This window comes from Pyrus communis, chromosome 4 (genome assembly GCF_963583255.1).
Source record: "Pyrus communis chromosome 4, drPyrComm1.1, whole genome shotgun sequence".
In the NCBI taxonomy this organism is placed as follows: Eukaryota; Viridiplantae; Streptophyta; class Magnoliopsida; order Rosales; family Rosaceae; genus Pyrus; species Pyrus communis.
Window position 1 is genome coordinate 2,645,002 of NC_084806.1, and position 11,738 is coordinate 2,656,739.

Consider the following 11,738-nt stretch of genomic DNA (forward strand, 5'->3'; position numbering starts at 1 on the left):
CATTCAAAGCATAAAATTGATTGCATAACAAATAACAAGATGAAGTTGTTTAGTTACCACCAGAGCCAAAAAGCCTTATCCCTTGCATATGTATTGTAGGTTTAACCCCTTTGAGCCTTATTTAGCCTATTTTTTTTGTTAACTACATTATCCCTACCTAGCCTAGCATAGGAATACCCATACCCTTGTTCTTAAAGAATAGTGAATCATGCCATATTAGGAATTCCTTTTGATCTACGAATTGCAAAAAAACAAGTGTGGGGGCAGGATTTGTTCTTTTGAATCCAATGAAGTAGTGAGTATGTTTCAAAGAAATAGGGGAAAAAAAAAGTTGAGAAAAGAAAAAACAAAGAGGTTGAAAAGAAGTGAGAATAAGTTCATAAGTGTTGGTTGCTGAATAATGGTCCAAAAATGTGAATTTGACCCTAAAGTTGCACAATCTCCCATTTGTGTTTCAAGTTGGATGCTGCAATCAAAAGTTGAATTCTAAGTGTTGATTTCATTACTTTGCTTACTATCACTTTAAGAACCTTTGTTTATCCTTAACCTTTCTTTGTTAGCCAATACCTTAGCCTCATTACAACCCTTAGACTTTTATCTTGGTTGTTATGTTATTCAAAATGTGGAGTTTGAAATTGGTACGAGCATATGGAATCCCTGGTTCTCGTTTCTAAGTAGTGGCATTCCATTCATGAGATCATATAAATGTTTGTATTAATAATTCCAGAAAGTGCCTTCTTTGTTATAACATATGTGAGTGCTAGTCTACATCTTTACATCAATCTTCTCACATATACTTAGTATAGGAAGTGTAGTCAGAAAATCTGTGTGAAAATGGAGAGTATATCCGATGAGGAATTGAGTGAATTCTCTAAGGCATTTACTACTTTCAAATATTGTTTTAATTGATTAAATACGAGCTAGTGAATGGTGATTGCAGTTAAGTGTATACTCAAGAGAAAGGATGATTAAAATCTATGTGAGTAGTGATTTTTAACATTTCATGTTCCATTGAAAATCCCTGAGGCAATTGTTGGAAGGTTTATATTTTGTTTTGTTTTCTTTATTTTGCTCGGGGACTAACAAAAGCTAAGTGTGGGGGAATTTGATAGGAGCATATTTATGCGACTTTGTTATCTTATTTCTTTGCATTTACTTAGTTAATTTCTATTTATTATAGTGATTTAGTTTATTTTCATATTATTGTAGAATCAATTGGTGAAGATGACAATAAATGGCCAAAATGAGCAATTTGGAGCAGTTTTGGATTTGGAATGGACAGCATGCGTGGAGAACAAGTAGGATGGACTTTTTTGAGATTTAAAAAGTGTTTAACATGTGTTAAACATGTGCTAAAGATTTGGAGAAATCAAAATTGAAGCTTGGAAGACAAGGAAAAACATTATCTTATCCAACCTTATCTAACCTTATCCAATCTTATCCAATCTTATCCAATCTTATCATATCTTATCCAATCTTATCTTATCTTATCCCATATTATCCAAACATTATCCTATTTAATCCAATATTATCTAAACCTATCTCCAGCTGCAAAATGAGTCCTTATCCTATTCTAAATCTTTCCCATATGAATTTAGGAGTCCTAATCCATCTAAACACATCAATCCTTTTCCTCCTTGGTTTCAACCGCACCCTTGCCTTGTAAATTGTATTGTGCCGCAACATTCAGTGGGGCCGCAGGTTTTAGGAGCATTTAAAGAAGAAATCAAGTGTGTTGTGACCTACAATTAGGAAAAGAAGAGCTTGTGCCGTGCAGAGATACACCCAAATCTTGTGCCGCAAATTACAATCAAGCCTTGGAGAATTCCAGAGTTCTTTCTATCATTTCTTAGTTTCAATGTTTATTTTATATTGCTTTTCAAATACAATGAACATGAGTGGCTAAGTTTCGTTTTAGTTATAGGTGAATTCGAAGCCATGGACTTGTTTTATATGAATTGATTTCCTCCAGTTATTGTTTCGTAAAGCATGAGTGCGATTTACTTATTTGTTTTGTAGAGAACTTATTCTTGTATGTTTATTAAGGAGGCCTACTTAGTATGCATTCAGGGATTTGATGCTAGAGTACAAGAGAATTTCGCCTAATCGTTATGAACTTATATTCACAAGTAGTAAAAGTCACTAGTCATGATTGCGTTAAGTAAATTCCTGGTAGGAGTATCATGTTTTTCATAGTTATGAATGTCTTGTCAATGCTTATGATTTTCATAGAACTTAATGATCTTTGATATGAATCTCTATCATGTTGTTCATATAGGAAACTTGATAATAATAATTTAATTGCGTCGCTGAGTCCAATTCAATGAAATTAGGAAAATCTGAGAGTTAATTAGTGTTGTTCAAGATTAATTTGGGGCCTTTTCATTCATGGTTTATAGGAATAATAACTAGAAATTGATTTGTATGCATATGGTTTATGTGTGGAGAAGCATCCTCTAGCTAGCATTTCACCCAATTTTCATTCACAATTTACTTTAGTTTCTTAAAATTTTTCCAAAAATCCCCATATCATTGTTTTAGTGTGTGTTAGTCAGATTTTAGGATTTTTACGTCAAAATTGTGTTGATTAGCATTCATTCTAATCCTTGGATAGAACAATTCCTATTTGTGCATACTACAATTGCAACATTTATTAAACTCAATAGTTTTTCACCTTTTAGATGAAAAAAAGAAGAGAAGATGGATTGGGCTAGGATTCAGGCCCACTGGGCCAACCCAGGACCTGATCCTTAGCCTTACTTGGCTCAGTTATGGGAGGATTTGTGGATGATCAATTTGTTCAACTCTTTGTTCCCAAATCCCTTGATGATTCTCGTTTTCTCACTTATTTTGCGAGACTAGAAAAAATTGTAAAATTTTACGTTCGAATTTTAGCAATTGAAGATAATTAAAAGGACATAAATAAGGGTGTCAATGTTCACTCGGTACTACAATCTGATGATATTCTTTTTCATTTGAAAATAAAAGGTTTTAAATTCGAATCTCTTTGACAGCGCATTCAATACCAAATTAAGTTACCCATTATGTGACTTAGCCGAACTCCTCATTATCCTAATATAAAAATAACGATGTACTTAAAAAAAAAAAAAAAAAAAGTATCTGAAGATTATTATTTGAATACATAATCAGAATGTGCTTTAAACTAATATAAAATCACAAATCATAAACACAATCCGTAGGGTTAAAAAAAGGTACAAAAAGTTTGGTAAGTGGTAAGAAAACGTGAGATACACCATAAAGTCCACCACCACTAACTCTTCCTCTGCTTCCTTTCTGGAAGATTCCACTACCACCATGATTGATCAGTTGGTAAAGTTTTTGACGGTGGCACTGGGCTCGGTGGCCTTGGCAGCCGCCGAAGGCTCAACGCTCGGCGTCGGAGCGACAGGCTTACCGGTAAGCTCAACCGGCAAGTCCTTGATCCCCTTGAGGTAAAACGTGTAAAACAGCTTGAAGGGAAACACTATCTGCTTCAGCTTGACCTGTCCGTACACTCCCTCGAAGATTCCGGATCCACCGGTCACGGCCAGATACGTGTCTTCGTAGGTCAGATAAGCTCCCTGAACTGAAATGTGGCCGTAGTCTCCGAAGTAGAAGCTGTATATTGCCTCGTACCTGTCTCCTTTTTTCTCGGGGAAGTTTTGGATCAAAACGCACAGGCCTGCTGTGATCCCAAGACGTTTTTCCAAGTCCCCGGAGTAGATCTTGTTGCTGAAGGGGACGAGATCGCCGAGGGAGTTGACTTGTTTCTGGCTCAGTCTTAGGTATGCTGGGCTGCCTCTGTCTCTCTCGTTGATCTCGTACACATGCAGTTCTTGAACTTTTGCTGAAAAAATGAAAAACACTGTCAAGTTTTTCTGTAACCTGTTTGAAAATCACTTCTGCTAGAAGTGCTTTTATTATGAACCGGTTGAATTTTTTTTATTAAAAATCCAAGTATTTCTTATAAAAAGATTTGAAAATGCTTTCCGAGGAAGCATTTAACCAAAAAGCACGTATGATTTTTTCCACAAAAACTCCGAACAAGCCAGCCCGAATCGCTTCTGGTTGTCATAAAACGCTTTTAACCAAAAAGCAGTCTCAAACGGTGACTAAATTAGAGTTGACCAAAGCTAATTACACATAAACACATGACAAATTATGTAAAAAGGGCATGATCAGAAAACGGCTGATAGAAAAAGAGCTTACTGGGTCGTGGAGAATCAGAATCAGCTGGTTCCTTCTTGTTCTTGCAGAAGAAAGCTGAGGTGGTGAAGTTGCTGGAGGTTGAGAGGACTTGATTGGTTGATGAAGATTTAAGGGTTGGGAAGGAGTGAGAGAGATTGAAGCCCAACAGTCTCTGAGCTCGAGAAGATGAAGGAGGAGACCTGATGGAGTTGGAGAAATGGAGGGACGAGATCGCTCTGAGAGAACTTGCGGACGCCATGGATGACAGAGGAGATGAAATCTCAGTCTCAGAAGGAGGAAGGTGGATCGGAAAGTAATTGGGAAAGTAGTGGTAGTGGGAGATAAATAGGGAGATGGTGGGGGGAATATATATAATATGAAGGCTTTATTTGTATAAATTTATATATGGCGTTGAACACGTGGGCGTCCTTTTTGTGTGAAAAGCGGACGACGGTGCAAAGTGGCCGGCAGGTTATTTTACAGAAGCGTTTCCCACATGCATTTTTTTGTCGGAGATACAGATTTTTTTTTTTTTGGCGGAAAAAAAAGTACTTGCTTGTGGTATTACTAAGGTGTATCGTTAGTTTACTTGCTTGTGACATTAGCATGAACTATTCTAGTTACTGCTAACATTGAAAGAACATTTTTTACCATAAAAGTTATGAAGAATAGCGTTTAGGGATATTGTATTTTTTTTATTTTATGATTTTGTTATTTGAAGATACCCTAGTCATACAGATATTTGCCTTCGTTTATGATGACAATTAATGTAGTGTAAGCAAAACCATTTCTAAACTTTGCATTTTACGGTTCCATAACCAGTTGCATATTTTGCATTTCCGGCTGGTCAAACATAAGACTTTCCAGGGTTTGACCGGCCGCCTGACCTCGGATGGGAAAATTCTTTTGTCCTGAAAACACGTGTTGACAAGGGTTGGTAATTTTTGGGCGGTGTTTCCGTATTCCGGTACAATGTTTCTGTTTTCTATCCACCAGCCGGACCACTAACTTTTCCCTGCATTGAATAATATGGTAAAGGAGAAAAAGCGACATTTACCAAATCAATTAGAATTCATGAGAACGTTGGAAAGGGATTCTAAATCTCTTCCATCAAATTTATCATTCCGGATGTTTAAAATTTAATCTAACGGCTAAAAACAGAGTCATTTAAAAGTTATAATAATTTTAACTGTTGGATCAAATTTCAAAAGTCCGGATTGATAACTTTAATGGATTTAGTGAAAGAGATCCGGATATGATCATTTTCCGTTTCATTTATCGCATTTCATCGTATTTACACAAAAAACAAATAATTGAGACATTATTACAAATTTACGTCATTTTTATGTACAGTTGGCTTATTTTTCGAATGATGTGATTTCTTGGTTACATTTTATTATTTATGATTTAAAAATCCGTGAAGAATCTTATCTGTAAGTTGCTTCGTGCTTTAAAAAAATGGAATTATTCAGAAAGTGGGTCAAAAACTCAAGAGCTTCTTATATGTCTCACACTTAATAGAATAAGAATAAAGTTCCTCTCCGGATTTGTCCAGAGCCGACAGATCTAAAGATCCAGACTACTCAATTTTGTGTTTACCTCACATAAATAAAGGGTTTAGATCTCTCTCTTTAACAATTCGAGTCTTTGATTCTTAGATTCCGAACACAGAAATATAAAATCTCAACTCATAGAATAATGCTACTTGAAGAGTTGTCTTGAAAAATTGCTTTTTATTTCATGACTACCACGAGGCTTGTAAACGCAGAATAAATTATGCTAACTATTTTTATGAGACTTTCCAAGCTGTCATAATATTTTCATTTTCTTATAATTATATACAATTTTAACATAAAAAAAAAAAAAGAACGGATGAAAGCTGCTTTCTCCTTCTGATATATATTAATTATTAAGCATTTGAGAAAGAACAGGAATGATACCATGTTAACATGTTGTCAAAATTTCAGCACCGGTTCTAGTAATCAGAATGGTATGTTCAAACTGAGCAGCCGGGCTACCGTCGGCGGTCAGAGTCGTCCAATTGTCCGGCCATGTTTTGCACTCGAGGCTTCCCATTGTAAGGATGGGTTCTGCACCAAAAGAGAAATAAATTTGTGACAAGGATCATAGATCAGAATTCTACTGTCCCATGCTCAAGCTTAGGATCTAAATTTTTATGGGCACGAGACACCGGCATCATCCTATCCTATATAAACCGCATCGTTTCAGCAAAATTTGTGTGTGTTTCCCCATCAAATTTATAAACTTGAAGAAGATAAAGTTGCAGGTATATTGATTTCTGAGTATGGAAAGTACTGCACTCACCAATGGTAAATGTTTGACCTTCAACCATGGAACCAGACTGGTCATTACCTGGCAAAAAATACATAACAGTTATAAGCAATTCATGTCTCTGAGGTAAAGAGAGTAGTGAAGGTTTAAAATCGAGTAGTCACTTACGGTGATGTAATATCAATGGTTCAGAGTGAAATACAGTCCCTACACCATGCCCGACAAAGCGCTCCACCACACCATAACCATATTTTTCAGCATGCTCACTGAAAATGAACCAAATAAAATCTTTTGGGAACAAGAGAATACGCAATTCTTTTTGGTTTATAATTGACACTTAAACATCTAAACGATTTCTAGAATAAGTTCTTATCAAATATATCACAAGGAGGCGAGGCGGAGCTAACCTAATTCTCTTTCCAATTTTCTTGAAGCTAGCACCGTCCTTACAAACTGCTATGCCTTTTTCCAAGCACTCTTCGGTTACCTGCCACCAAGATAGATTGATAATGCAAGAATTGGAGATCTGGAACAGAATCAAAGCTTAATACGGAATATATATAGTATATTCCAAAACAGAAACGAACCTCAGACGGAGGTGAATAATAAAAATATGCTTCTTACATGTTCAAAACAATCCTGAATAACTATTAGAATGCAACACTATCAAGCAGAAAAAGTTTACCTTCACTAGTCGTTGGATTCGTTCACTGACATCCCCACAAAGAAAGGTCTTTGATGTGTCTCCATGATATCCCTGTCATGAAAGACAGCATGAAATATAATGAATCAGACCATTCATTATTGAATATTAGGAAATGGAACAAACACTCGATGAATGAAAATACCCCACCAATTGCAGCATACCATTCATTATCTAATAAAGGAAATGAAGCTTCGATACCAACCATTTTACGGAATTCACACATTAAACTACAGATAGCTGGTAGGCAACTAGTATTTGTAAATAGAGAACTCGAAAAAGATAAATAATCAGGAAGTTGTAATAAAAGCAAAGTTAAATGAATGACATAAAACATTTCCAGGTGCCGATGTCGTTAGGGAAAGGAAACAAATGAGATTATAAGACGAAAGTAATAAAACCAGGAGCATACATTTAGGTAGACCGTCACATCTATGTTGATAATGTCTCCACTCTGCAATAGATTACTGTTAGTGAGGTATCACATGAACACATTTATGCAAGGAGCAATGTGCAATGTAACCTTCCAAACCTGTAACTGTCGAGAATCAGGAATTCCATGGCACATGCATTCGTTAACAGATGTGCATACACTCTTTGGAAATCCTCCATATCCAAGTGGTGAGGGATAGGCACCAGCATCAATAATCATCTGGTGCACTGCTTTGTCAATTTCATTAGTTGTTATTGACGGCTGGAATGAAGTAAAAAGATGTTAGAGAATACCAAAAACTCTGAATACATAATATTAAAACGGCAATGGCAACAAACGTAAGTTGTACCAAAGGAGTAAGACAAGACATTAAAGAATGAAAGTACACATTTACGTGCTATTTTTCATAAGAAAAAAAAGGCCGAAACTTCAAATTTCCAAAACGAAAATGAAACTGCAAACCCAAATTCAGATAGTAGAAACATGATAACTAATACAGTATAACTTTGCTAAAAACCAAAATCTAAAACATAGACATGCAAGGTTGTGGACTTAGTAACTTTGGAAGTCAATTAAAACTTAAAATCTGTGGAACTCTCAATCTGTCAAATATATTTTGCGAATACAAAACATACATATACAAACCTAGTAGGCAAATAATATGAGCTTCAAACATCCTATGCAGAAAGAGAGCAACAAACACAATTTAACAGCAACTAGTAGAAGGTGACAAGCTTTACCCTAACCAACTTTCCCGCAGACTCTAAGACGCGAGCAGCAAGCTCACACGCAGCTCGCATATCAGCAATGCCTTCAGAACCAGGAACTTGATGTTCACTGGCAATTTCTGGCAACATAGATGAACCAACATAAGGAGGCCTTGGAATGTGATCGGGAACAGGAAGTTGCGGTGATACCCTTCCACGCCTCAATGGCGGCCTTCTTCCGATCTTTGGCGCAAGCTGCCGACTCTCACGCTCTCTACATATTACTAGATTATCAACTTAACTGAGTGAATTGAAAGGAATTTTCATATATCTTTCTATACCAAATATATGTCTAATTATTTTCCAAATTCCGAAATTGTAACACCAAATAGAAAGAAAATAAAGTTTAATTTGATGAATCCGAGGTTCGAACATATTGCAAGACATGGTTGGAACAAACAGCAGCAGCGCGTACCTTTTGATTCTCATGGCCTCCTCCAACCCCGACAGCTTCCGAGCAAACACAACGAGGTTTTTCCGAGAAAACGATTCTTTTTCCGGAACACGCAGAACATATAAGGACATATAAAAAAAACGTAGCTAAACCAAAAGATTACGAGGAACATTCACAGAGGAAAAGAAGAGAGACCAGACCAGAGGTGGAGAATGAGAAGCTGAGTGGGGCCCCGGCGAAGAGAGTTGACTTCGTTGAACTTAGTAAGACGTGGCCTTGGCCGCCATGAGAGGGAGCTGAGAGTTGCAGACCGCCGGCGACTGCCATTTTCTCTCTCTGTAACTCTTGCCCCTGCAGAGAGAGGAAGAGGGAAAAGGGGGAGAGTGGATAATGGAATTAGGGGCGTTTCGGGTTGGTTTGAAAATTTGTACGAGGAATGGGCTTTTTCAGTATTATTGGGCCTTGACCATGCTGGCGTTGTTACAACAAGTTGATTGAAATTTGGGCTTTTCTTTATGGATCTCCTTTTGCAGATCACCCAAACACTGCTTTTTGGGCCTTCGTGAAATTGGGGTCCAACTTAAATTTGATGCTGCAAATGCAAAGATCACTACATAAAAGTCGAAATTATTTTGATTTTTGGATTTTTCTTGTTTATTAGAAACATAAGTATTGAGATTATTTCAACTTTTACTTTATGTGTGTTTCTTATGCATAAATATTGATGATATTTTCCGATTCATTATAGAAATTTTGCCGGGAACTCATTGAAGATTTCGAACTTTGAATTATTCTTGAGAAATTTTTCTTTAAATTCAACTACATATGAACGAATTGATATACCCATTCCATTGCAAATTTTTATATTTTCCGTCAAAATCAATCAATATTGATATCAATATTTTCACCTATTTCGATATTTCAAACACTGCTCTTTCTATATATATATATTCTTTATAATCTTTTATATTAGTGTGTGGTCTTCATTTAGTGTGAAATACATTTTTTTTGTTCAATTTTCAAAGTCGATTCTACGTATTGTTTTTTGTTAAATCAAATTTCTCTTTTTTTGTTTTGTTTCAGTTCGATCCGATTCACCAATCTATGTACTAGCAAGAAAACGCGTTCATATGGAAGGATAGACCAGGCAACGGCGACTGGCATATAAAGTTGATTGACATGAGGAGAAATTTAAAGGAAACACAGCCAAAAACCAAGAATTTTAGGACCGACATGCCAGAAGAAAATTTTGGATTTTGGATAAGGAGTGCCGACACCAACTGTACGTAGTCAAAAAAACGCACGGGCCGTGCCCACAACCTCAAATTATTATCTCCACAAAAATCATCTGGAAGACGTCTAATATCTGCATGTCATGCCAATATATGCTGACAAAGATTACTCATGTTAAGCCGTTTTTACCGAGACTTTGAAAATAACTTGTATTAAAGGAGAGGAATTTGTCAAGATCCCTATATCAGTAGTACAACGCACATTATAGATTGATTAATTCTGAGAAAATCGAACTATCTGCAAATCACGTGGCTCATGTGACACGTACACAATACATGAATTTCCTATTCATAATCTATTAACGCACCTATTTTTGTGAGAAAATATCACATACAGGCAATCGTGTGTAAGAATATTTCGTCCCCTCAGACTCGGTCTTGTAGTCTCAGTGTCATAGTGCATAGTCTCTCGGGCTCACTGTCTAAAGATGATGTAGAAGCTGCATAGGTTAAATTGGACTATGAAAATATTACTCTTAGGGCTGGTTTGGTATTGTTATGCTTTGAAGAAAAAAACTGCTTTTGTTGTGTTGTGAGAATAAGCAACAGAGTGTTTGGTAAACTTTTTTGAAAAAGTGTTTTTGACAAAAAAAAAAAAAAAAAAAACAGTATTATAGTGTTTGATAAACTTTTATGTAAAACAAATGTGAAAAAAAATTGATTTTTCAAAGCTGGGTTTTGCAGCTTTGTGTTTTTGGTTTTTTTTCACCTAAAACTGTGAAAAAAAAAAACTGAAGCTGAATGTTTACCAAACATAAAAAAGCTCCCAACTTTTTTTGATAACCACTTTTTTCAAAATCACCTCATTACCAAACTAGGACTTCTTCTTTTCGACATTGATGGAACATACCGTTTACTACGTCTTCTAGAAGGAAAATATGATGATCAAAAATTGAATTCCACCCATAAAATCAAAAAAAAAAAAAAAAAAAAAAGTGGGCAGATTTGGACGTTGGGCTATTAATTCTAATATAAACAAAACCAATCAATTAATCCAGAAGGATCTCAATCGTGATAATATCAATCATGGCATTGTATATTTCTTCACATGATCACATCTTCATCGAAGTTACGAGGAACCACAGAAAGTACATATTAACTAAGTGTCCAAGTCTATGCATGCTAGGAAGTAATGTTATTACTTATAAACAAAACAAAGCGTTAAAGTAATTGGCTGTATTAAAATTTAAGTTAAGAATGTGAGAATTCATTATCATCTTATGTTGGGATCACATTAAACACGCTTTGAGCCTAATTTTGATAGGTACGTAGAAACGCACAATTGCCCATATGACACTTACACAATACATGAATCATGTATTCATAGTCTATTAACGGATACAAGCAAGTGTGTGTAAGAATCCTTCGTCCCCTTAGTTTCGTAGTCGTAGTCTCTGAGTCTCATGGTCTTAAAGATGATTGAGAAACTGCGTGGTTTAAATTGGACTATGAAAATATCACTCTTCTTTTAGAAAGTGATGGAGCATACCATTTGATACGTTTTCTAGAATGAGAATATTATCATAAAATATTGAATTGCACCCATAATTATCAAAAATAAAATAAAAAATGTGGCCACATTGTGACATTGGACCATTAATTTCGGGTTTCCAAGCCTATTGTTTCTTGGCATAAGATTGTTTAGTATGGTTAGAATATTCCTACGACG

At 35.8% G+C, this 11,738-nt stretch overlaps 2 protein-coding genes across 2 annotated transcripts; both read right to left on the reverse strand.

Moving 5' to 3' along the window:
- Window positions 1-3,117: 3,117 nt before the first annotated feature.
- LOC137730975 (allene oxide cyclase, chloroplastic-like) lies at window positions 3,118-4,542 on the reverse strand. Its single transcript, XM_068470002.1, has 2 exons — window positions 4,210-4,542; window positions 3,118-3,847 (listed from the first exon to the last, which is right to left on the reverse strand). Exons 1-2 carry the CDS (start codon window positions 4,445-4,447, stop codon window positions 3,324-3,326), a joined length of 762 nt encoding a protein of 253 aa, XP_068326103.1. The 5' UTR covers window positions 4,448-4,542; the 3' UTR covers window positions 3,118-3,323.
- A 1,518-nt stretch (window positions 4,543-6,060) lies between these two features.
- Window positions 6,061-9,172, reverse strand: LOC137732145 (methionine aminopeptidase 1B, chloroplastic-like). The gene is made up of 10 exons (XM_068471444.1): window positions 8,978-9,172; window positions 8,799-8,874; window positions 8,357-8,597; window positions 7,716-7,877; window positions 7,596-7,637; window positions 7,166-7,237; window positions 6,888-6,967; window positions 6,649-6,746; window positions 6,514-6,561; window positions 6,061-6,278 (listed from the first exon to the last, which is right to left on the reverse strand). The coding sequence occupies exons 1-10, from the start codon at window positions 9,102-9,104 to the stop codon at window positions 6,133-6,135; spliced, it is 1,092 nt and encodes a 363-aa protein (XP_068327545.1). The 5' UTR covers window positions 9,105-9,172; the 3' UTR covers window positions 6,061-6,132.
- Window positions 9,173-11,738: the final 2,566 nt, after the last annotated feature.

Coding starts and splice junctions, on each gene's coding strand:
- LOC137730975 (XM_068470002.1), bottom strand. CDS start 4,447: ATGGCGTCCGCAAGTTCTCTCAGAGCGATCTCGTCCCTCCATTTCTCC. Junction 3,848..4,209: donor TTCTGATTCTCCACGACCCA/GTAAGCTCTTTT, acceptor TCATTTTTTCAG/CAAAAGTTCAAGAACTGCAT.
- LOC137732145 (XM_068471444.1), bottom strand. CDS start 9,104: ATGGCAGTCGCCGGCGGTCTGCAACTCTCAGCTCCCTCTCATGGCGGC. Junction 8,875..8,977: donor CTTCTCATTCTCCACCTCTG/GTCTGGTCTCTC, acceptor TTCCGGAAAAAG/AATCGTTTTCTCGGAAAAAC. Junction 7,238..7,595: donor ATGTGACGGTCTACCTAAAT/GTATGCTCCTGG, acceptor CTTTCATGACAG/GGATATCATGGAGACACATC.